Source organism: Oncorhynchus tshawytscha, linkage group LG08 (genome assembly GCF_018296145.1).
Source record: "Oncorhynchus tshawytscha isolate Ot180627B linkage group LG08, Otsh_v2.0, whole genome shotgun sequence".
Lineage (NCBI taxonomy): Eukaryota > Metazoa > Chordata > Actinopteri > Salmoniformes > Salmonidae > Oncorhynchus > Oncorhynchus tshawytscha.
In genome coordinates, this window is record NC_056436.1 from 69,556,770 (window position 1) to 69,579,921 (window position 23,152).

At 44.2% G+C, this 23,152-nt stretch overlaps 1 protein-coding gene across 6 annotated transcripts in view; it reads right to left on the reverse strand.

Annotated features, from left to right (window-relative positions):
* Positions 1–1,627: 1,627 nt before the first annotated feature.
* The window catches only part of LOC112256026 (CRACD-like protein), a 28,776-nt gene continuing 7,251 nt past the window's right edge, over positions 1,628–23,152 (reverse strand). For 2 of the 6 annotated variants that reach the window (XM_024428966.2, XM_024428964.2), the window contains exons 2-12: positions 18,470–18,549; positions 15,799–15,973; positions 15,111–15,243; positions 13,550–13,690; positions 12,991–13,056; positions 8,045–8,206; positions 7,651–7,741; positions 5,859–7,481; positions 5,233–5,378; positions 4,845–4,932; positions 1,628–4,535 (exon numbers count right to left, since the gene is read on the reverse strand). In XM_024428966.2, the coding sequence (XP_024284734.1) occupies positions 4,369–4,535; positions 4,845–4,932; positions 5,233–5,378; positions 5,859–7,481; positions 7,651–7,741; positions 8,045–8,206; positions 12,991–13,056; positions 13,550–13,690; positions 15,111–15,243; positions 15,799–15,973; positions 18,470–18,536 (2,859 nt within the window). In that variant the 5' untranslated portion in view covers positions 18,537–18,549 and the 3' untranslated portion in view covers positions 1,628–4,368. Of the gene's footprint in view, positions 4,536–4,844; positions 4,933–5,232; positions 5,379–5,858; positions 7,482–7,650; positions 7,742–8,044; positions 8,207–12,990; positions 13,057–13,549; positions 13,691–15,110; positions 15,244–15,798; positions 15,974–18,469; positions 18,553–22,722; positions 22,780–23,152 lie in introns of all 6 variants that reach the window. The other 4 variants (XM_024428965.2, XM_024428963.1, XM_042325889.1 and 1 more) reach the window with 3 other exon arrangements.

Sequence of the window (23,152 nt, forward strand, 5' to 3'; positions counted from 1 at the left end):
GAAACATGTAGTAACCAAAAAAGTGTTAAACAAATATATTTATATTTATAAATTATATTTGAGATTCTTCAAAGTAGCCACCCTTTGCCTTGATGAGAGCTTTGCACACTCTTGGCATTCTCTCAACCAGCTTGATGAGGTAGTCACCTGGAATGCATTTCAATTAACAGGTGTGCCTTGTTAAAAGTTAATTTGTGGAATTTATTTCCTTCTTAATGCGTTTAAGCCTATCATTTGTGTTGTGACATGGTAGGGGTCATATACAGAAGATACCCCTATTTGATGAAAGACAATGGCAACAACAGCTCAAATAATCAAAGAGAAACAACATTCCATCATTACTTTAAGACATGAAGGTCAGTCAATACGGAACATTTTAAGAACTCTGAAAGTTTCTTCAAGTGCAGTCACAAAAACCATCAAGCGCTATGATGAAACTGGCTCTCAAGAGGACCGCCACAGGAAAGGAAGCCCGAGAGTTACCTCTGCTACAAGGGATAAGTTCATTAGAGTTAACCGCACCTCAGATTGCAGCACCAATAAAAGCATTACAGAGTTCAAGTAACAGACATCTCAACATCAACTGTTCAGAGGAGACTGCGTGAATCAGGCCTTCATGGTCGAATTGCTGCAAAGAAACCACTACTAGGACACCAATAAGGACACCAATAAGAAGAAGAGACTTGCTTTGACCAAGAAACACGAGCAATGAACATTAGACTGGTGGAAATCTGTCTTTTGGTCTGATGACTCCAAATTTGAGATTTTTGGAACCAATCGCCGTGTCTTTGTGAGACGCAGAGTAGGTGAACGGATGATCTCCGCATGTGTGGCTCCCACCATGAAGCATGGAGGAGGTGTGATGGTGCTTTTCTGGTGACACTGTGTGATTTATTTAGAATTCGAGCCACACTTAACCAGCATGGCTACATCAGCATTCTGCAGCGATACGCCATCCCATCTGGTTTGCTCTTAGTGGGACTATCATTTGTTTTTCAACAGAACAATGACCCAACATACACCTCCAGGCTGTGTAAGGTTATATGACCAAGGAGAGTGATGGAGTGCTGCATCAGATGACCTGGCCTCCACAATCACCCGACCTCAACCCAATTGAGATGGATTTGGATTAGTTGGACTACAGAGTGAAAGAAAAGCAGTCAACACCTGCTCAGCATATGTGGGAACTCCTTCAAGACTGTTGGAAAAGCATTCCACATGAAGCTGGTTGAGAGAACATCAAGAGTGTGCAAAGCTGTCGTCAAGGCAAAGGGTGGCTACTTTGAGGACTCTGAAATATATTTTGATTTAACACTTTTTTGGTTGCCACATGATTCCATATGTGTTATTTCATGGTTTTGATGTCATCACTATTATTCTACAATGCAGGAAATAGTAAAATAAAGAAAAACCCTTGAATGAGTAGGTGTATCCAAACCTTTGACTGGTACTGTTGGTCAGTCCAGCTAATCACAGACTCTGCTTTAAATTGAGGTAATAGTATTTAATCAACATTTCTTGGTAATTCAGAAGAATTTTTGTAGTTCAATAAAATAACTTTGGGTTGCATAAAATGAGTCAAAGCTAGAGTTAGTCAGTCTGTACCTTGAATAGAAATTCTCAAAACAAAGATTTGTTTATTTTTATTGCAATGCTCAAGCATGTTTTATTGGGTTTCCCCCTTTACTATTTTTGTATTATGTTTGCGTTGCAACCTTGGCTGTAACCACATCAAATAGCAAACCTTGCCAGTGACCGTAGATACTGAAGAACGCTTCAGGGTGACAGTTCTGCAGCCGAACAATCACGGTGATGATGAAACCCTCACTTAACAGCCTTTTGAAGATGAGGTTGAGCACCAACATATAGTAGAAGCAAGCTAACCCCAAGACAACATCCTCAGAGTGGCAGTAGCTCTGCTGTGTGTGCTAGTGGTCATCCTGCAATGGGAAGGAGAGAGAAGAGTTGCAGTTGCACTAATCTCGATGCTCTGTTGGACCGATACGGATCTAGCAGCAAGTCCTCCCATGCTCTGAGCTGAAACAGTTATTTGGCTTTTGTTGATGCTCAGATTCCATCCTTCACCTGGCAGCTCTGTCTCTCTGTCAACCTCTGTATTTTTATCAGCCTGGTGGCCCACATCAGGAGCTGTCTGGGTTCCTAAGTGGGTGTTCAGTCAGTGTTCCATGTCACTGTCTCTTCAATTCTCCCTCAGCACCTGCAGTACATCCCAGCACCTTCAGTCTGGACTCCACTGGTGGGCAGAATGAGATCACTATAAGTTCCACTGCCACTGAATCTAGATGGTATCGGAGTCCCAATGATCTGTTCCCTTGTTTTTGAAAAAAATAACAATATTTGATTGCTTAGATTCTCCCTCAACATCAATGTTTGACAAAGATTTGATGACTACAAAACACATGGGTACATCAACTCTCAAGACACCCTGTAATGGAGTCACATCATTTGTGTATAAATTGTGTTTTTTTACCTAGAAAGTTGAAAATATCTAGATGAAGAAGGTGGTAAAAGTAATGGTTGTTGTGGGTCATGAAGGACAGCTCTCGATAATGAAGTGTCAAACTCACAGGGCTATAAATACTCCCAGAGCACTGAAGCATGTGCTGCCGATGCAAAGTGTCCATTGAAATGTGTGCTGCCGATGCAAAGTGTCCATTGAAGCGTGTGCTTCCGATGCAAAGTGTCCACTGAAGCATGTGCTGCCGATGCAAAGTGTCCATTGAAGTGTGTGCTGCCGATGCAAAGTGTCCATTGAAGTGTGTGCTGCCAATGCAAAGTGTCCATTGAAGTGTGTGCTGCCAATGCAAAGTGTCCATTGAAGTGTGTGCTGCCAATGCAAAGTGTCCACTGAAGTGTGTGCTGCCGATGCAAAGTGTCCACTCTATGCAAACATCCTTTCTTGGTCCCACAAGGACACTGAAGAGATCGATCTGGGAGAGCAGCAGCATTTTAAAGGTCTCCGGATCTGAACCTCAATGAAAACCTGTGGTTTGAATTGAAGAGGGCAGGCCATAAGCACAGACGGATATCAAGGATCTGGAAAGATTCTGTATGGAGGACTGGTCTAAGATCCCTCCCAACGTGTTCTCCAAAAATCATAAAACCTTTCCAATTGTATTAGTAAAAAATAATGTAATTTAACTTTATTTTCATACAATATAGCTCAGTATTTGTATTATTTTTTTAATAGTATTTTTTGCTCTTTATCAATGAATTCAATAATTGCGGACCCCACTGTATATTCACAAATTCGTTAATTGAGCCAAAAGGTTGAGGGAACAAGCTCACTCTCCCTGCCTGTTTCATTACCCTGGCGTGGTGTCAGAAGTGGGATATTCACTGTGCCACAAAATAATTATAGTGGCAGAGTTCTCATCCGCGCTTATAAAACACAGGGTCACTACAGTAAGGTTGTTCCACTGTTATACATTATAAAATTAGTTCATTTTTAGAACAGTGAGGCGAGTGAGCAAATAAATAAGTAAAATACGATTTGAATCCAGTGTAAAAAAATAATAATACTAGGGTTACTGTTAGGAATCACTACCCATGATTTGGTCCAACACGATTTAACCGAATCCGAACTACCACACAAAAACAAAGTGAATCTTTCGATTCGTCAAAAATAATAGTTTAAAATAAATCGGTTTCCATTTTGGGGGAGGAGGGGGGGTTCAAATGTGAAGTGGGGCATCAGTTAAACAGTAAAAAAAAATATCTGTGATAAACTATATTTGTCAGTTCGATTGTCAGTAGGTACAAAGAGGAGCAACTGTCAGATGTAACTTCCTTGTATTTTACTGTTCTTGAGTTCAGATGACAAAGAGAAACAGCATTTGTTCATTACCGAACATTTTATGTACAAGTCATGTACACACGTTAAAGGTAATACAAAAAATAAAAAAATACATCAAACATGAGATTTAATAAATAAAAAGAAGAAACCTTCATCTCTTTCTTTCCATCCATGCTTATTCATCCCCAAATCAAAGATCAAGGCTAGGTTTAAGGTTGACACAACTGAACCTCACCTCATACAGACCGACATTGTCAGTTAACAAATTAAAACAAATAACTAATTTAGTCATGGGTCTGTCTTACTTAAAGACATATCATGTCAACTGAATCCAATTGTATGCCGTATCAATCAATAATTCAAAACCTTTACTCATTTGGCCCAATTCCCAACTCACTCCTTTCACTGCAGCGTGTGATTTGAGGGTTTCAGTGTCTGACCAATCAGAAGCTTGAAGGTATTAGAACAGCAGAAGAAGTAGAAAACAAAATTATACTCTGGGTGTGCAAATGCATTCTGATCCATCAGCGGACGGATGGTTTGGCCCATCTTCACTGCACTATCTGGGGCATCTCGCTCCAGGCTTTGGCCTTCTTCTTAGCCAGGGCCAACCACGGGGGCTCGTCCTGAGCCAGGGCTGTAGGGGCTGGGTGAGCCAGGGCTCTCTTCCCTTCCTTCTCAACCACGACAGGCTTGGAGATCTCCAGGGAACACAACACTATGGACAACGAGCAGAGAACATCTTTAAAGATACGACTTTTAGCATTGTCCCCCCAAAAGTAGTCCTACCAAAAAGTACATTTTTATCAAAATTGCCTATAATATTTTTTTTGAGTCCTATTTCAGGCATGTAATTGAAGATTAGTAGTGATCAGGTAGGGATTATTATCAATGGGAACATTCTATTTGCAGGTGTGGTCCACAAGGGGGCAGCAGTGGATCAATCACACTTATGAGAACAATGAAAACACTTCAATAAGAAAGCGATGCATGTGTGTAGCAGTGGAATACTGATGAGTCCTTTAACCTTTAACAGGAGATCCTGGAGGCTTGGCTTGGTCTTTGCTGACAGGCCTTGTCAATGTACGAATGGATTGTTTTCTGTAAAACTCCTCCTGGAAATGTAGGTTTTGTGAAGAGTTTGAATTATGTACTTATTCATTCCAATATAACAAAGTAAATGGAACCTATACAACTTTATAGCCAGTCATAAAACATCTAGTAATTGGGTCAAAATAAATGATAAAGAGCTGCCCAGTGTGCACAAGATCAAAAATATGTATTTTGCTCAAGTGTGAGGACTGGATGAACAAATGAATGAATGGATTGATTGACGAGTCAACTGTTGTCCTCTCTCAAACAGTAAGCTTCTCGGTAAACAAAAGAACACATGAAACAATATGCACCATCCCTACCATCTCTGCAGGGTGTTTGTTATCCGTGGTTTCCTCCAATGAGTTCTCTTTTAAGATCCTCTGCTTTTGTCTGGCCACTGAGATCCAGCTTGACGATTGAGATCCCCCACCAGGTCCCCCACTAGGCTCTCGACCCACAGACAGATCTGAAACAAAAGAACACAGGAGAAATGTCTTCAACTGGTGTGGAATATATAGGAGCTGCCTGGTAAATTCATTTGGCATAATGATTTTCTTTGGAGTGGAAATGAAAGATAGAGGTGCGAATGAATGAAAGGCAAAATGTAGAAAAGTAATATTATTCCAACTAATTTGTTGCTCTAAATAGTCATATGGAGGAATCTCTCCTTGGTGTTAATAAGTCTATGTTTAGATAGCTCTCAATAAGTCAGCTCTGAACAACACTCATGGCCCTGTTTCAGTATGAATTGTTAGTCCAAAGTTAGAACAGCAGGAGTCCATATTCCTATAACATACACAGGCTAAATGTTTTGTCATCTGAAGTCTTAAGCTCAACATTGTAAAATAGATATAAACAAAGATGACCTTGCAAGTGAAGGATATGCCAAATAGCACATGTCTGGAAACACTGACTGGTGTGATGGTGACTAAGATGGTTTTAGTACCTGGTATTCTCTTTGGCTTGATCATACCATCCAGCTCTGAGGGCTTTCTGGGCAGGGCAGGTTTGCTGTTTGACTGTGGTTCAGTGAACGAGGCCCTCTGTGGCTCTATGGGAAGTGAGTGTACTGGGGATGCAGGGGGAGTTTCAGTCTCGGAGCCGAAGCGAAGCATACCCACAGAGGTCTTCCTCAGCCTGACACCAAACAGATTCTCAGGGGTCTCTTCCTCCTGGGCTGCAGGGGGAGTGTCTTCAGGTGACATGATGGGTGCTGTGGTGCTCTGTGTTGGGATGGGAATAGCAGGGACATCAGCACCCACAGGGCTAAGTGGCTCCACTCCACTTGGGGGGTCTCTTTTTGCTTCCACAGCCCCAGGCACAGTGACCGAGGGAGATGGAGAAGGGGAGGTTAGCTCTTTGGTAGCCAACCTTTGCCAGGCAGGGGCAATGGTGTACCTGGGTCTATTATGTTCAGAACCACCAGATGGTTTCCCAGGATCCTCGGTGGCAGTTGGTCCCCTGCAGTGCTCCTGGGGGCTCTGCTCTGGGCCGGCGGCTGCACTGGGACTGGTTATACAGGGCTGGTCAGTTGTTACACTGGGCTCTTCCTGGTCCTGTGTGGTGTGTGCAGGGGCCTCAGGCTGGTCCAGGGACTCTGGAGGAGGTGTACTGCTGTTTGGCAGCTGGAGGAGACAGGCTATGTCTGTGACTGTTTGGTCAGACAGTTCATTGGTGCGCTCAGGGCTCTCACAAGCTCTCTCAGGGTCTCTGTCTGGAACCTGCTGGAAATCATCCTCCACAGTGGTTGACATTACATCCTCTTCCTCCCCTGGCTCCAATAAGGCTGTCTGCACTGGCACATCTGAGTCTGGCTCCATTTTGTCCTCCTCTTCCCTCCTCTCATCTTCCACAACCTCCTCTGTTTCCTTCTCCTCTACCTCTGCCCCCTCCTCTTCTTCCTCCTTTTCCACTGAAGGCATGTCCTGATCTTCTTTAGTTAAGTACTCAGGGTTGATTTCCTCGGCATCTTCCTCTTCCTCCTTTGGATTGAAACGTTCCACCACTAACTCCTCCTCAGATTCATAAGGCTCATCTTCCACCTCCTCTCCGGGCTCTGCTGGGTAGTCCGGTCTATCACTGGGGAGACACGCTTCTTCCTGTGGGTTCAATGCCAGCTCATCCACCCCGCTCTCAGCCTCTGACCCCTCCATGTTCACCTCCACCTCCAGGAGCACAGACTCTGTCTCCAGCCCCAGGACAGATGTCAGTGGACCCTTGAGGGAGATCAACACCTCCTGGAGTAGAGAGCCTCCCTCCACAGCCACCTCACACCCAGGAGGGGTCAGGAGGAAGTCATCTCCAGTAGGGGGCTCCAGAGACTTCATGGAGCCAAGCAGTAGGGCAGTCTGGAGCCGGGGAGCTGAAACCTCAGCCTGGCATGAAAGACATTCCTCAGAGTCAGAGTCATTCTGTATGGAGAGGGAGGGGGCATCCTGAGCATGAGACAATTCCTGTTGGACACCCTGCTTATCCTCTTCATCGGAGGCTGGCCGCTCGGCCTGCTGGGACACCACGACCCAATCTGTCTGCTCCTCCTCCGCAACACCAGCCTGCTCGCGTTTCACATCTGGAACATACATAACTACATCAGAGCAGAGCCCCACTAAGTTCCTATATCATTATCCTGTCATCAGTCATTGTATTGGGTAAGAATGATCATCTTTCTGATATTTTACTAATATGTACGCTTTTGTACATCTGTGTAATGTTACTGTGATAAGGATAATTTATATTACCTTCCTCCTCATCCTCCTCCACAGATTCTGGAATGATACAATTCTGTCTTTCCTCCTGGAATGATTCTCCCTCAGCCCTGCCATCAACCCTCTGAACAGAGAAGAGTATTTTCATATTAATAACAATACAGTTCCTTTAAAGATTATTAAGCTTTCCAGCTTTCCATGTTTTACACAGATCTCGTAGACTCATGAGCCACGCACGCTGATGGCAGGCTGGTGTGTTGTGTTTGGGCTACATGGGCTGGACTCTCTTGGCTCATTGGATAGATTTTTTGAGGGGTTCTGCTCTAGTGATCAGAGTTAGGCTAGGTGTGGAACAGGGGTGGTGGGGGTGTGTTGGCTAGGGAAGTGGAACGGATGGTTGTGTTGGAAGGGGATGGACATATCTTACAGTGGTGGGTTTCCTCGTCTTGGCACAGGCCTTGTGTCGGACAGCCAGGCGGTGGCGAGCGGCAGTGTTGTCCAGACAGCCCATGGGACTGGCAGGCTGGCTGAAGTCTACAGGCAGGAAGACCAGGGGACTGACCGATCTGGAGCCCGTCTCACAGGACATCTACACATGACGGGAGAGGCCATTTTGATACAGTAAATAAACTTATTACAACCTCAATGTCTTCAGACATCTCTGTCTACACACATCACAACTTTCTGCTGATGCCAGATACCAGCTAAACAGATTCAAGAGTGCTGTATTGTGGTTCTCCTGATACAGATGAACCCTAGTTTCCTGAGAGCATTGGCTGGCAGTTTAAACAGCTGGATAAACAATGTCAAACAGAAGACTGTCTAAACAGCTGGATAAAAATGTCAAACAGAGGGAGGATTCTAAACAGCTGGATAAACAAAACAGAGGGAGGACTGGCTGTCTAAACAGCTGGATAAACAATGTCAAACAGAGGGAGGACTGGCTGTCTAAACAGCTGGATAAACAATGTCAATCAGAGGGAGGACTGACTGTCTAAACAGCTGGATAAACAATGTCAATCAGAGGGAGGATTGACTGTCTAAACAGCTGGATAAACAATTTCAGGGATGCCATTATCAAGACCTCTCAGCAGCTAAAAATACCCAGCCACTGAAGTCCCAAGCAGACCTACATCCTGGCATTTTTCTGCCTGGCTCCCCCATACATTAGCTGAACAAATACAGGCCTCTGCGCTCAGCCCATTGGAATGTAGTTCTAATCTACTGTTTCTGACAACAATTCACCCTAAAAGGTAAAGAGATGGAGGGGAGACAGGAGGGTGAATGACCTTCAGTGACACCCTGACTTACTTTAAGTGATCTGATATGACAACCTGTCAATCCGACAGTGAGGAATAGTGAGCTCAAAAGAAGACGCCAATGGGCCACCTATCATCTTGCTTTCATACTAAAAATGGATGCTTAGGATAAATAGCTATCTGGTATATACACTATACTGTTTTAACACAAACATGAACATATTACCAAACAGGATTGCTCCGATTATGGGCATAACAGTGTATTTGCCCTGTGTAACCAGCAGAGTGAGTTAGATCATTAGATATATAGTAAATGAAATGTGTTGTGTTTGTTAATGTATCCAGCAGTGGATTAGATCATTAGATATATAGTAAATGAAATGTGTTGTGTTTGTTAATGTATCCAGCAGTGGATTAGATCATTAGATATATAGTAAATGAAATGTGTTGTGTTTGTTATTGTATCCAGCAGTGGGTTAGATCATTAGATATATAGTAAATGAAATGTGTTGTGTTTGTTAATGTATCCAGCAGTGGGTTAGATCATTAGATATATAGTAAATGAAATGTGTTGTGTTTGTTAATGTATCCAGCAGTGGGATAGATCATTAGATATATAGTAAATGAAATGTGTTGTGTTTGTTATTGTATCCAGCAGAGTGGGTTAGATCATTAGATATATAGTAAATTAAATGTGTTGTGTTTGTTAATGTTGTTATCATTAGATATATAGTAAATGAAATGTGTTGTGTTTGTTATTGTATCCAGCAGAGTGGGTTAGATCATTAGATATATAGTAAATGAAATGTGTTGTGTTTGTTAATGTATCCAGCAGTGGGTTAGATCATTAGATATATAGTAAATGAAATGTGTTGTGTTTGTTAATGTATCCAGCAGTGGGTTAGATCATTAGATATATAGTAAATGAAATGTGTTGTGTTTGTTAATGTATCCAGCAGAGTGGGTTAGATCATTAGATATATAGTAAATGAAATGTATTGTGTTGGGTATTGTATCCAGCAGAGTGGGTTAGATCATTAGATATATAGTAAATTAAAATGTATTGTGTTGGGTATTGTATCCAGCAGAGTGGATTAGATCATTAGATATATAGTAAATTAAATGTATTGTGTTGGGTATTGTATCCAGCAGAGTGGATTAGATCATTAGATATATAGTAAATTAAAATGTATTGTGTTGGGTATTGTATCCAGCAGAGTGGGTTAGATCATTAGACATAGTAAATTAAATGTATTGTGTTGGGTATTGTATCCAGCAGAGTGGGTTAGATCATTAGATATATAGTAAATTAAATGTATTGTGTTGGGTATTGTATCCAGCAGAGTGGATTAGATCATTAGATATATAGTAAATTCATGTTGTGTTTGTTATTGTATCCAGCAGAGTGGATTAGATCATTAGACATAGTAAATTCATGTTGTGTTTGTTATTGTATCCAGCAGAGTGGATTAGATCATTAGATATATAGTAAATTCATGTTGTGTTTGTTAATGTATCCAGCAGAGTGGATTAGATCATTAGATATATAGTCAATTAAATGTGTTGTGTTGGGTATTGTATCCAGCAGAGTGGATTAGATCATTAGACATAGTAAATTCATGTTTTGTTTGTTCTATAGCCAGACTATAACCAGAGCTCAACTTGGCAGAGTTGTGTTATGTCCCCATTTGTAGCAGACAGTCTGAATGCAAGAGAAAACTATTGGAATGAATTCAGACCACACAGGAGACACCCCCCCCCCTCCTCTCTCCTAGTTAAACAATACATCCTGCAGAAACATAGCAGTAGAATGACATGCAGCAATATTACTGTCAGGTCAACATCTTCAACTAAAGATTTGTGCTGGGCTTCATTCAGTGTATTGTGTTCGCTGCACACAGAGGAGATCATTAGATATAAAAATTAAACAGTACGCTCCCTCTTATGGCTTGTGGGTATTGTATCCAGCAGTACGCTCCCTCTTATGGCTTGTTCCACAGATTAGATCGCTCCCTCTTATGGCTTGTTCCACAGATTAGATCATTAGCTCCCTCTTAAATGGCTTGTTCCAGCAGTGGATTAGATCATTAGACATAGTAAATTCATGTTTTGGCTTGTTCAACAGAGCTCAACGCTCCCCTCTCTGAATGGCTTGTTCCACAGTACGCTCCCTCTTATGGCTTGTTCCACAGCAATATTACTGTCAGGTCAACATCTTCAACCTCTTAGTGGGCTTGTTCCACAGTACGCTCCCTCTTATGGCTTGTTCCACAGTACGCTCCCTCTTATGGCTTGTTCCACAGTACGCTCCCTCTTATGGCTTGTTCCACAGTACGCTCCCTCTTATGGCTTGTTCCACAGTACGCTCCCTCTTATGGCTTGTTCAACAGTACGCTCCCTCTTATGGCTTGTTCAACAGTACGCTCCCTCTTATGGCTTGTTCAACAGTACGCTCCCTCTTATGGCTTGTTCAACAGTACGCTCCCTCTTATGGCTTGTTCAACAGTACGCTCCCTCTTATGGCTTGTTCCACAGTACGCTGGCTTGTTCCCTCTTATGGCTTGTTCCACAGTACGCTCCCTCTTATGGCTTGTTCCACAGTACGCTCCCTCTTATGGCTTGTTCCACAGTACGCTCCCTCTTATGGCTTGTTCCACAGTACGCTCCCTCTTATGGCTTGTTCCACAGTACGCTCCCTCTTATGGCTTGTTCAACAGTACGCTCCCTCTTATGGCTTGTTCAACAGTACGCTCCCTCTTATGGCTTGTTCAACAGTACGCTCCCTCTTATGGCTTGTTCCACAGTACGCTCCCTCTTATGGCTTGTTCCACAGTACGCTCCCTCTTATGGCTTGTTCAACAGTACGCTCCCTCTTATGGCTTGTTCAACAGTACGCTCCCTCTTATGGCTTGTTCAACAGTACGCTCCCTCTTATGGCTTGAAAAACCATCTTCTAGCTTGTTACAGCTCTGGGTCAAGCTGAAACATCTCAAACAAGGCAAAACACAAGCACATGACAACTATTTGGGGCTTCAGGCACAAACTATTGCATCTGTCTGTGTGTGTGTGTGTCTGTGTGTGTCATTGAGGATGAACAGTCACCAACTTCTGAAAATCACACATGGTAAGATATAGTAGTCCTGTTTTATGTGCCCATGGGACTATCCCCTATCTTTCTGACATCCCACAAGGCATCAGTTAAGACGTTATCCCTACCTATATGTCCATAGCTATCTCAACTACCCGATATCCCTCTACATCCATTGGTAATGGCACCCCATGTATATATCCAATCGTTACTCATTGTGGATTTATTCCTTGTGTTATTATTTTTATATTATTTCTCTCTGCATTGTTGGGAAGGACTGTAAGCACTTTATTGTTCATCTACACTGGTGGTTTACAAACCAAATTAGATTTTAAAATGCTGAATGGAGTCAGGTACTCTCTGGAGGTTTTCCCCTCCATTCTGACCTGTTAAACTCATGGCTATGTGGAAAAGACAGCGGAAGAGAAAAATGGTCTGCCATCATTGATAGAAAAGTAATAGAAGCTACGTGCAATTCTACACATTTTGCCATAGTGTGGAGGCAAAGATTTGCCATTTTTAATATGATAACTGATGATCAATGGGCCCCTGCCCGGTCGGTAGTTTGACCATGCTTACTACAAGTTTAGATAGCTGGCCGCTAGACTAACTTACCAATCACACATTTTTTTTGCTGACATGGGCTAATTGAGTGACTGGTGATGCACAACCAAGCTTTGAAATTGCACCCCGGACCAACGGGGAGGACGGGCTCATCACTGGTCTACATATTGTGGATGTATGAAGCTCAACAATGTCTCCATCCTGATTCACTCCTATTGCTCAACACTGCATCTGACATGAAAGCTTTCATACCTCATCAAAAGAAAGATGTGCTCTGAGACATCAACTCATGGAATTCGTCTGGAGGACATTCATTTATTCTTAAAATCAAAATGACAAAATAGCCCACTCGTATTCTGATTGGTCATGGTGATCAGGAAGATTGTTCACCGTGTCCACTGAACAGGAAGCGCATAACAAAAACAAAGAAGTAAACGAGAGACATGGATAACTGGTTATTACCTGGTCTTCATCACTGTCGGTCCCTTCCAGACTCAGGGAGCTGTTCCTCTGCACCGGTTTGGAAGACTGGAATTAGAGACAGATGGGATGAGACACAATGCAGTTAGAAAAAGGGTGATTGGCAGTAATAGATCTGTAGACCGCAGGTGGCAACTTAATTGGGGAGGACGGGCTCATTGTAATGGCTGGAACGAAATTCCTGGAATGGTATCAAACACATGGTTTCCATACGTTTTAATAGCATTCACTGCATTCCAGGCATTATTATGAGCCATCCTCCCCTCAACAGCCTCCTGTGCTGTAGAAGTAAGCATGACTGCATGGAGTCATCCTCTTGGTAGCTTTCATGAAGCATGAATGTGTGGTATGTATTGTATATCTATTGTATGTGCCAGGGACAGTGTGACTGCAGTCACGTAGTACATACCACACAATTATAATAGGGACTGAAGACAAGAATTAGCTACGTAGCTAATCTGGTGCAATGATCGCTAACATGAAGTTGACCGCACAAACCCCATGAATACTATGCCAGTCCTGACTGCATAATGATGCGTACCCTGTGGGACACCCCAGCCAGGACAGTGTGCAGGGTGGAGTACTCTGGTGGGCTGCAGGGCAGGCCGTCATCTTCTGAAAGAGTTCCTGCGTCATCCATCTTCTTCACACACAGAGATGGAGGAGAGCCTAGCCTGATGACCTGTTTCAACAGAGACGGAGGAGAGCCTAGCCTGATGACCTGTTTCAACAGAGACGGAGGAGAGCCTAGCCTGATGACCTGTTTCAACAGAGACAGAGGAGAGCCTAGCCTGATGACCTGTTTCAACAGAGACAGAGGAGAGCCTAGCCTGATGAGCTGTTTCAACAGAGACAGAGGAGAGCCTAGCCTGATGAGCTGTTTCAACAGAGACGGAGGAGAGCCTAGCCTGATGAGCTGTTTCAACAGAGACGGAGGAGAGCCTAGCCTGATGAGCTGTTTCAACAGAGACGGAGGAGAGCCTAGCCTGATGAGCTGTTTCAACAGAGACGGAGGAGAGCCTAGCCTGATGAGCTGTTTCAACAGAGACGAAGGAGAGCCTAGCCTGATGAGCTGTTTCAACAGAGACAGAGGAGAGCCTAGCCTGATGAGCTGTTTCAACAGAGACGGAGGAGAGCCTAGCCTGATGAGCTGTTTCAACAGAGACGGAGGAGAGCCTAGCCTGATGAGCTGTTTCAACAGAGACGGAGGAGAGCCTAGCCTGATGAGCTGTTTCAACAGAGACGGAGGAGAGCCTAGCCTGATGAGCTGTTTCAACAGAGACGGAGGAGAGCCTAGCCTGATGAGCTGTTTCAACAGAGACGGAGGAGAGCCTGATTGTTTCAGCTGGAGCTGCAGGGGAATAACATACTCATCAACCACTCCTATCAGCTATTTTCAAGCGTTTTCAGTATTTTTATGTGTTCATATGGAGTGGCTATCATGATGTGTGTGCAGGATTAGTTTACTAAGCAGAGTGGCTTTTCCTGTCAGACCAAGTGTTCTCCAAGACCATGCTATCCAACCCATTGTAGAGAACTCTTCTCAAAGTGGATTGATAAGTGAAAGTGTGTTAAAGAAATCCTCTCTAGCTGAGAAATAGACTGTGGGTGGTGAAAGAAAGCGGTACTACAGACACAAACTGAAAATACTCTTATTAGTATGAGCTCAGCTGATCCCTAGGTCTCAGGTCTGTTTCCTCCCAGGCTTTAGAATCCATATCCTTCTCCAAAATGACTGAACAACACCAGCCAAGTCTCTCTCTCTCGATTATCTCCTCCTTGTTCTAGCATGTTGTTGTGCCTAGCCAACACTAGCTGTGTTGTGCTTCAGAGTTCTGTACGTACACTCTGACCTTCGGTGGGATGCTGTCTAGAACAGGTGACAACTAAGGATGAGCCTTGGCTAACTAGCGCCCAGTCTAACCGGCTTATGACCAGACGGGCTAATTTTATACCCAGGTTCTACAAGACGGAGTGGCAACGCTAACACCGATAGAGAGACCTGAATGTCGGAGATAGTAAAGTAGAGGACCATAGCTACAACAGGTCATATTACAGCCAGTCCCAGTGTGGAGGAATAGGACAGAGGCTCTACTACCCACCTGTAGAGACTTGACTTTCCCATGGATGCTGTCCTGAGAGACTCCCAGACCCTCAGTCACCTCTGACAGGGGAGATTCAGAGACAAAGACACTGTCATGTGACAGAGCCTTATTACCCATATTTATTTTTGACCTTTGAAAGAAAGAAATAGAAAAAAAATGACAGATCAGAACATTTGTGCTTCTAGGCAGTGGCTGGGTCATCTCCATTCAATCATGTAGGACTAAGTCTAATAAAGTTTGTAGAAAAACCTAAAAAGCAGAATGACAAGTCCTTAGCCCTGCCTCTGTCCCAAATGGCACCCTACTCCCTGTATGGTGCACTACATTTGACCAGAACCCTATGGACCCTGGTCAAACGTAGTACATCAAATAGGGAGCAATTTGGGACGCAGACCCTGAATCTGCAGCAGGTAGCCTATAAGGCTGCTTAAAAAATAAAAAATAAATAAAAAATAAATAAATATATATAATGAGCGGAGAAGACTGGGTTTATTATTCAGGTGACTAAGTGGTAGGGAGAACGTTCATTTCCAGCAGTCCACTCAAAATTAGGACAAATATGTACCTTTAAAGTTGTAAACATATGTAGAGGAGACTTCACACTACCAGGTAGAAATTCAATGACGCATTTGTTCCTTGGGAATAAAATTAAATTGCCTGTATTGTGAAAAGAAAATCATCTTACCCAGAGCCCTCGTCTTTCTCAGAGCGGATGAGAAGTGCAGGTTCGGGGGCGTTGACATTGTCACTAGACTGGCTACACTTCAACCCACTGTCCCCCCCGGCAGGAGCAGCGGCCTCCTTTCTCTTCTTCTTAGAAAATAAGTTCTTGAAGGTCTGGAACTTGGACTTCTTCTTGCCTACATTGAAGATCACATCAAGAATAGAGCATGGCAGAGGTTATTCATGTCCAGTTAACAAATGGGACCTATTCCTTCACTACCAGTTTTCACCAGTTTTTAACCATATTCTTTATCATTTTCCTTCACATCTTTCCACCACTGAACAAATAAGACCACCTAACTGAAAGCTTTGTAACGAACCTCAATCATTATTTGAAATGTAACTATTCCCTCATGTGAACTCAATTGAGAGTAGTTACCCTGCTGGTCATAAACCCAGGTAGCATTAATGAGATAGTAAAAATACTCCCACTGTTCCATTTACATTAGCACCACAGTAGAAATTCTCAACACCTCTTTTTAACTACTTCAAGTGTTTTTTTGTGAGTGTAAACTCTCTCAACTCCTTTGTTGAGAATAATAGCAGGCCAAGATCTGAGACATTTGCTAGGTGATAAGGGTGGTGCCTACAGCTCATGAATACAACACATCAAGCTATTTTAGAAACAATATGATGATTACGGCAAAGTAGCAGCATAACCAGAAACAAAGCAGAATGGCCAATTCTTAAAAGAGAAGGTCAAGTTAGTTGGATCCATAGAAATGTTGCCAATATTTGGGAGGGGATGACTGCAACGTGAACAATCCTCGGATGGAGCCCTTCAGCAGCCAGGAATGCAATCGTCTGATTAAAGAGTGAGTGCTGCTTGGAGGGTTGAAGCTTGCTAGTGAGAGACTATTTATATATAAAGCCACACCATCCCGTGACTTGGCTCACATGCTCTGGAAAAGACTTTGAGATCCAACTGTAGACAAGGCCTAGAGCTGGTATGATCACACACTTTAAAACTGGCCCATTCAGTATGGCTGGAAAAGTCAACAATTCATGGAAAACGTCATCCCAATAGGAGAGGTACTACATATTTTGAATGCATACTGTACATATAGCTGAAAATGTAAACACAAAGACATTCTGTTCAGAGAGGGTCTTTTTGTCAAACAGGCTAAATGTAGGCCTAGATGGGACACATGAAGGAGATGCATGACCAGGAGATAAACAGTCAAACAGAAACTGAATGTACTTGTTGATCTGGAGACCACTGCCGTACCCAACCACAACTTACTCCCCTTGAGCTGATGTTAAACCTATTACAAACTGTTATCCCAGGTAAACGTGGTCCTTTGTAGCTCAGTTGGTATAGCATGGCGCTTGTAATGGCAGTGTACGTGGTCTATTCCCGGGACCAGCCGTAAAGAAAATGTATGCACACATGACTAAGTCACTTTGGATAAAGGCGTCTGCTAATTGACATATTATTATTATTATTATATACACTCACTGCTCAGTTTATTGTTAGGTACACCACCTAGTTCATGAAAATGTATCGCTCCTACAGACAGTGAGTCACATGGCCGTGGCTTGCTATATAAAGCAGGCAGACAGACATTGAGGCATTCAGTTACTGTTCCATTGAACGTTAGAATGGGAAAAACGAGTGACCTAAGCGACTGAGCGTGGTATGATCGTCGGTGCCTGGACTTTTCAAGCACAAAAGTGTCTAGGGTTTACCGAGAAGGTTGTTGATGAGAGAGGTGGAAGGAGAATGGAAAGAATCATGCAAGCTAACAGGCAGACCATAAACAAACAAATAATGGTGCAGTACAACAATGGTGTATAGAACGGCATCATGGAACGCACAATTCGTCAGTCCTCGTCACGGATGGGCTATTACACGAGGACGACCACACTAGGTTCCACTCCTATCAGCTAACAACAAGAAGTGGCTCCAGTGGGCACATGATCACCAACACTGGACAATTGAGTAGTGGAAAAACAATGCCTGGTTCGACAAAATTCCAGTTCCTGTAGCATCATGCTGATGGCAGAGTCAGGATTTGGTGTAAGCATCACGAGTCCATGGACCCATCCTGCCTCGTACAGGCTGGTGCCGGTGGTATACAGGTGTGGGGAATATTTTCCTGGGACACGTTAGGTCCCTTGATACCAATTCAGCAACTAACGTTTCCGACACCTTATAGAATCTATTCCCTGAAGAATTCACCCTGTTCTGGAGGCAAAGTGGGGTCCGACACAGAACTTTTATGAAAAAAATATGTTATTTATTGAACCTTTATTTAACTAGGCAAGTCAGTTATGAACAAATTCTTATTTACAATGACGGCCTACACCGGCCAAACCCGGGCGACGCTGGGCCAATTGTGCGTCACCCTATGGGACTCCCAATCACAGCCGGGTTTGATACAGCCTGGATTTGAATCAGGGTGTCAGTAGTGATGACTCAAGCACAGAGGCAGTACCTTAGACCACTGCGCCACTCAGGAGTATTAGATGGTTGTACCTAATAAACTGTATTATAAATCAAAAATCTGATCAAATAGGATCTGCTGTCACACATTGACCATAGCACTACCACAGACAGACAGAGTTCCATGACCAGAGAAAAGTGAAGAGCCCCTTTAAAGGGCTAGCAATTAGTTAAAGTATGGGTTTACCTGTGCACTCTTCAGTGGTGTCTGCTGGATCCTGATTGGTCAACACATCTGATGGTCCAGAGGCCATGATACTGCAGTCACTGCTGGGAGATAGAGAGTCATTGACTAAGGAGCAGAGGGAGAGAGTCATTTTTTAAAACCTTTATTTAACTAGGCAAGCCAGTTAAGAACAAATTCTTATTTACAATGACGGCCTAGGAACAGTGGGTTAACTGCCTTGTTCAGGAGGAGAACGACAGATTTGTACCTTGTCAGCTCGGTGATTCAATCTAGCAATCTTTCGGTTACTGGCACAACGCTCTAACCACTAGGCTACCTGCCACCCCATTGACTATGGAGCAGAGGGAGAGAGAGCCATTGACTATGGAGCAGAGGGAGAGAGAGCCATTGACTATGGAGCAGAGAGAGAGAGAGCCATTGACTATGGAGCAGAGAGAGAGAGAGCCATTGACTATGGAGCAGAGGGAGAAAGAGCCATTGACTATGGAGCAGAGGGAGAGAGAGCCATTGACTATGGAGCAGAGGGAGAGAGAGCCATTGACTATGGAGCAGAGGGAGAGAGAGCCATTGACTATGGAGCAGAGGAGAGAGAGCCATTGACTATGGAGCAGAGAGAGAGAGAGCCATTGACTATGGAGCAGAGGGAGAGAGAGCCATTGACTATGGAGCAGAGGGAGAGAGAGCCATTGACTATGGAGCAGAGGGAGAGAGAGCCATTGACTATGGAGCAGAGGGAGAGAGAGCCATTGACTATGGAGCAGAGGGAGAGAGAGCCATTGACTATGGAGCAGAGGGAGAGAGAGCCATTGACTATGGAGCAGAGGGAGAGAGAGCCATTGACTATGGAGCAGAGGGAGAGAGAGCCATTGACTATGGAGCAGAGGGAGAGAGAGCCATTGACTATGGAGCAGAGGGAGAGAGAGCCATTGACTATGGAGCAGACTATGGAGGAGGGAGAGAGCCATTGACTATGGAGCAGAGAGAGAGAGAGCCATTGACTATGGAGCAGAGAGAGAGAGAGCCATTGACTATGGAGCAGAGGGAGAAAGAGCCATTGACTATGGAGCAGAGGGAGAGAGAGCCATTGACTATGGAGCAGAGGGAGAGAGAGCCATTGACTATGGAGCAGAGGGAGAGAGAGCCATTGACTATGGAGCAGAGGGAGAGAGAGCCATTGACTATGGAGCAGAGAGAGAGAGAGCCATTGACTATGGAGCAGAGGGAGAGAGAGCCATTGACTATGGAGCAGAGGGAGAAAGAGCCATTGACTATGGAGCAGAGGGAGAGAGAGCCATTGACTATGGAGCAGAGGGAGAGAGAGCCATTGACTATGGAGCAGAGGGAGAGAGAGCCATTGACTATGGAGCAGAGGGAGAGAGAGCCATTGACTATGGAGCAGAGGGAGAGAGAGCCATTGACTATGGAGCAGAGAGAGAGAGCCATTGACTATGGAGCAGAGGGAGAGAGAGCCATTGACTATGGAGCAGAGAGAGAGAGAGCCATTGACTATGGAGCAGAGGGAGAGAGAGCCATTGACTATGGAGCAGAGAGAGAGAGAGCCAGAGAGCAGAGAGAGAGCCATTGACTATGGAGCAGAGAGAGAGAGAGAGCCATTGACTATGGAGCAGAGAGAGAGAGAGAGCCATTGACTATGGAGCAGAGGGAGAGAGAGCCATTGACTATGGAGCAGAGGGAGAGAGAGCCATTGACTATGGAGCAGAGGGAGAGAGAGCCATTGACTATGGAGCAGAGGGAGAGAGAGCCATTGACTATGGAGCAGAGAGAGAGAGAGCCATTGACTATGGAGCAGAGGGAGAAAGAGCCATTGACTATGGAGCAGAGGGAGAGAGAGCCATTGACTATGGAGCAGAGGGAGAGAGAGCCATTGACTATGGAGCAGAGAGAGAGAGCCATTGACTATGGAGCAGAGAGAGAGAGCCATTGACTATGGAGCAAAGGGGGAGATAATTAGCTATATTATAGAAGGAAGCCTTCCAGGGATTTGGGCAGCTAATAATGAGACCACAGTCAGTTTGGGCTGAGTACAATGTAGATTAAAATCAGGCACTATTTCATTCATCCCCATTTACTGTAACTCAGCTGTGTGCATCTCCACTGAGGGCAACAACCACATCCATAACCCTGCTCTCTATAGAAGGAGAGATCAGGGATGGTCTCAGCTTACCAATCTCTCTCTACTACAATGCCCTCAGTGACACCGCCCTGTCATGTCACAGGATGAGGCGGAGATAAGCAGCCTGTGCCTGGGGCAGATTATTGGAGGGGGCTGCCTGGGGCTGGAGCTAGCGCTGGTCTGGAGCTCCCAGCAGGATAGCCTCAGACACGCCATGCCGACCCAGCAGGAGGAAGCCATCAGCGGTCAGTGACAGCTAGTTTCAACCCCTGGCCCCACGGAATGGTTAAACAGGATGTGGAGGCAATTTGGATTTCGACCGCACATGCAAAACGAGTTACTCCGTTAATAAGGTAATTACCTCCTCCGCCTATATGGCTTCATGCCAACTCTGTCAAGAACCTGATGAGCTCAGAGCGGCTATGTTTGTCAAAATCTATATCCATGTCTCGGTCTTAATGAAGAATTCTCAAATATAATATCTTAGGATTGACTTGTTTATTTCCACATTAGCTTAAGTCTGGATGTGATGATTATAAGAGCAAGGAACACTCAACAAAAACAGTGAACGAAATGATTAGAAGTTACAATACTAAAACTTGTAACCATTACACCCAGAAGCGTAGTACAAATACCGGAGGCAGTCAGAGAATAAATATAAACCCAGCTGAGAAATTCAAAGGCAGTTCTTGGACTCCGCTTCCTGGTGTGACATAAGCTGCTGGAAGCCTCCTGTGTCTGCGGTTACGTAACATCTACAGTTACATCGCCGCTGAAGTCCAAGGCCCTGTCCCAATAGCTTGAAGCTATTCAACTCAGCCTGAGACTACCCCATCAATGTCATTGTTGTTCAATAAGAACAGAATGTTCCTTGTGTGAGATAAAACATGTGCCTTCTGTATCTGAAATCTTCTTCAATAATCAATAAACACATGGCAACATCATTATTCCAGCTGTGAGAATATCATATGTTGAACTCCTAACTGCAGGCCTTTTTCAGTGCATTTGATTACATTAGTTTAATTTGTTTATTTCAACCATTTACAAACCCTTGACAGTTATAAATAAAACATACATTCAAACTGGCTTCCCTGTTCCCCTGGCAATGCTTGTACCAAACAGTACAACAGACAGGCCCACTCCAGACTAGCTAAAGTTACTACTAGACAACACATTGTCTGAGAAACTGAACCTTCTCTCAGGTGTTTTCTGTTAGAATAGTTATGAAAACCAATCTAACAGAAAGCACCCGAGAAAAAGTTCAGTTTCTCAGACAATGTGTTGTCTAGTAGTAACTTTACTGAACTAAAGATATTATATAAACATTCTAAGTATTATTTTGTGAGTTGAAACATTCCACGATGTTTGTCAGCCCTTTGAATTGAGAGAGAGAGAGTTCCAATCGGCCTCTTCATTTCCTCTGTATCTCTGAGTAAATGTTACCTGCTTCACAGAGAAATAAACACTTCAGAGATAGACTGAAACCCCCCACCACCAACACCAAGGGAGACAATGTGTGACTGAAACCCCCACCACCAAGGGAGACAATGTGTGACTGAAACCCCCACCACCAAGGGAGACAATGTGTGACTGAAACCCCCACCACCAAGGGAGACAATGTGTGACTGAAACCCCCACCACCAAGGGAGACAATGTGTGACTGAAACCCCCACCACCAAGGGAGACTGAACCACCAAGGGAGACCCCCCACCACCAAGGGAGACAATGTGTGACTGAAACCCCCCACCACCAAGGGAGACAATGTGTGACTGAAACCCCCCACTACCAATACATCTACAACATAAACACATCACACACAGTCGATTAAGACTAGGGGATAATAAGAGAGAGACTGGGGATCTGTATAGACTAGACCATGGGAAGGAGTACTACTTGTGACCAAGAGAGCATTCTGGGGAGAATGCAGCCTGGGCTTGTCACAGCTAGCCTATGAACCATAACCTCCCAGGGTCTGACCATGTGACCAACCCCAGTCACACAGCTCTGCTTCCACTGACGAACATCCTCTAGAAAAGGAGAGAACACAACTGAGTACACACGACGCAGTGGGGCAACATGGTTCAGGGGCAGGAGGGTTCAGCTGGGCTAATGGACTGACCTTGGACTGACTCCAATACTGACCAGCAGCGATGACGTCCTCTGTTTCATGTCTTAACTTTTCAGGGGTTGAAAGGGAAGAGTTGGTGGGAAGGAGCAGTATTACATTATGAGAACAAAAGAGCTTGTTAGATAAACAAAAACATTATTTAGAAGATGAGAAAATACTTGATCACAGGGAGTTCAACAGTTGAGTTGGCCAGTTCCAAGACACAGCCAGGTTTGAGTATTGTTTTTGTACTGAGCGATCCCCTATTTCAGTACTGAGCGATCCCCTATTTCAGTACTGAGCGATCCCCTATTTCAGTACTGGGCAATCCCCTATTTCAGTACTGAGCGATCCCCTATTTCAGTACTGAGCGATCCCCTATTTCAGTACTGAGCGATCCCCTATTTCAGTACTGAGCGATCCCCTATTTCAGTACTGGGCT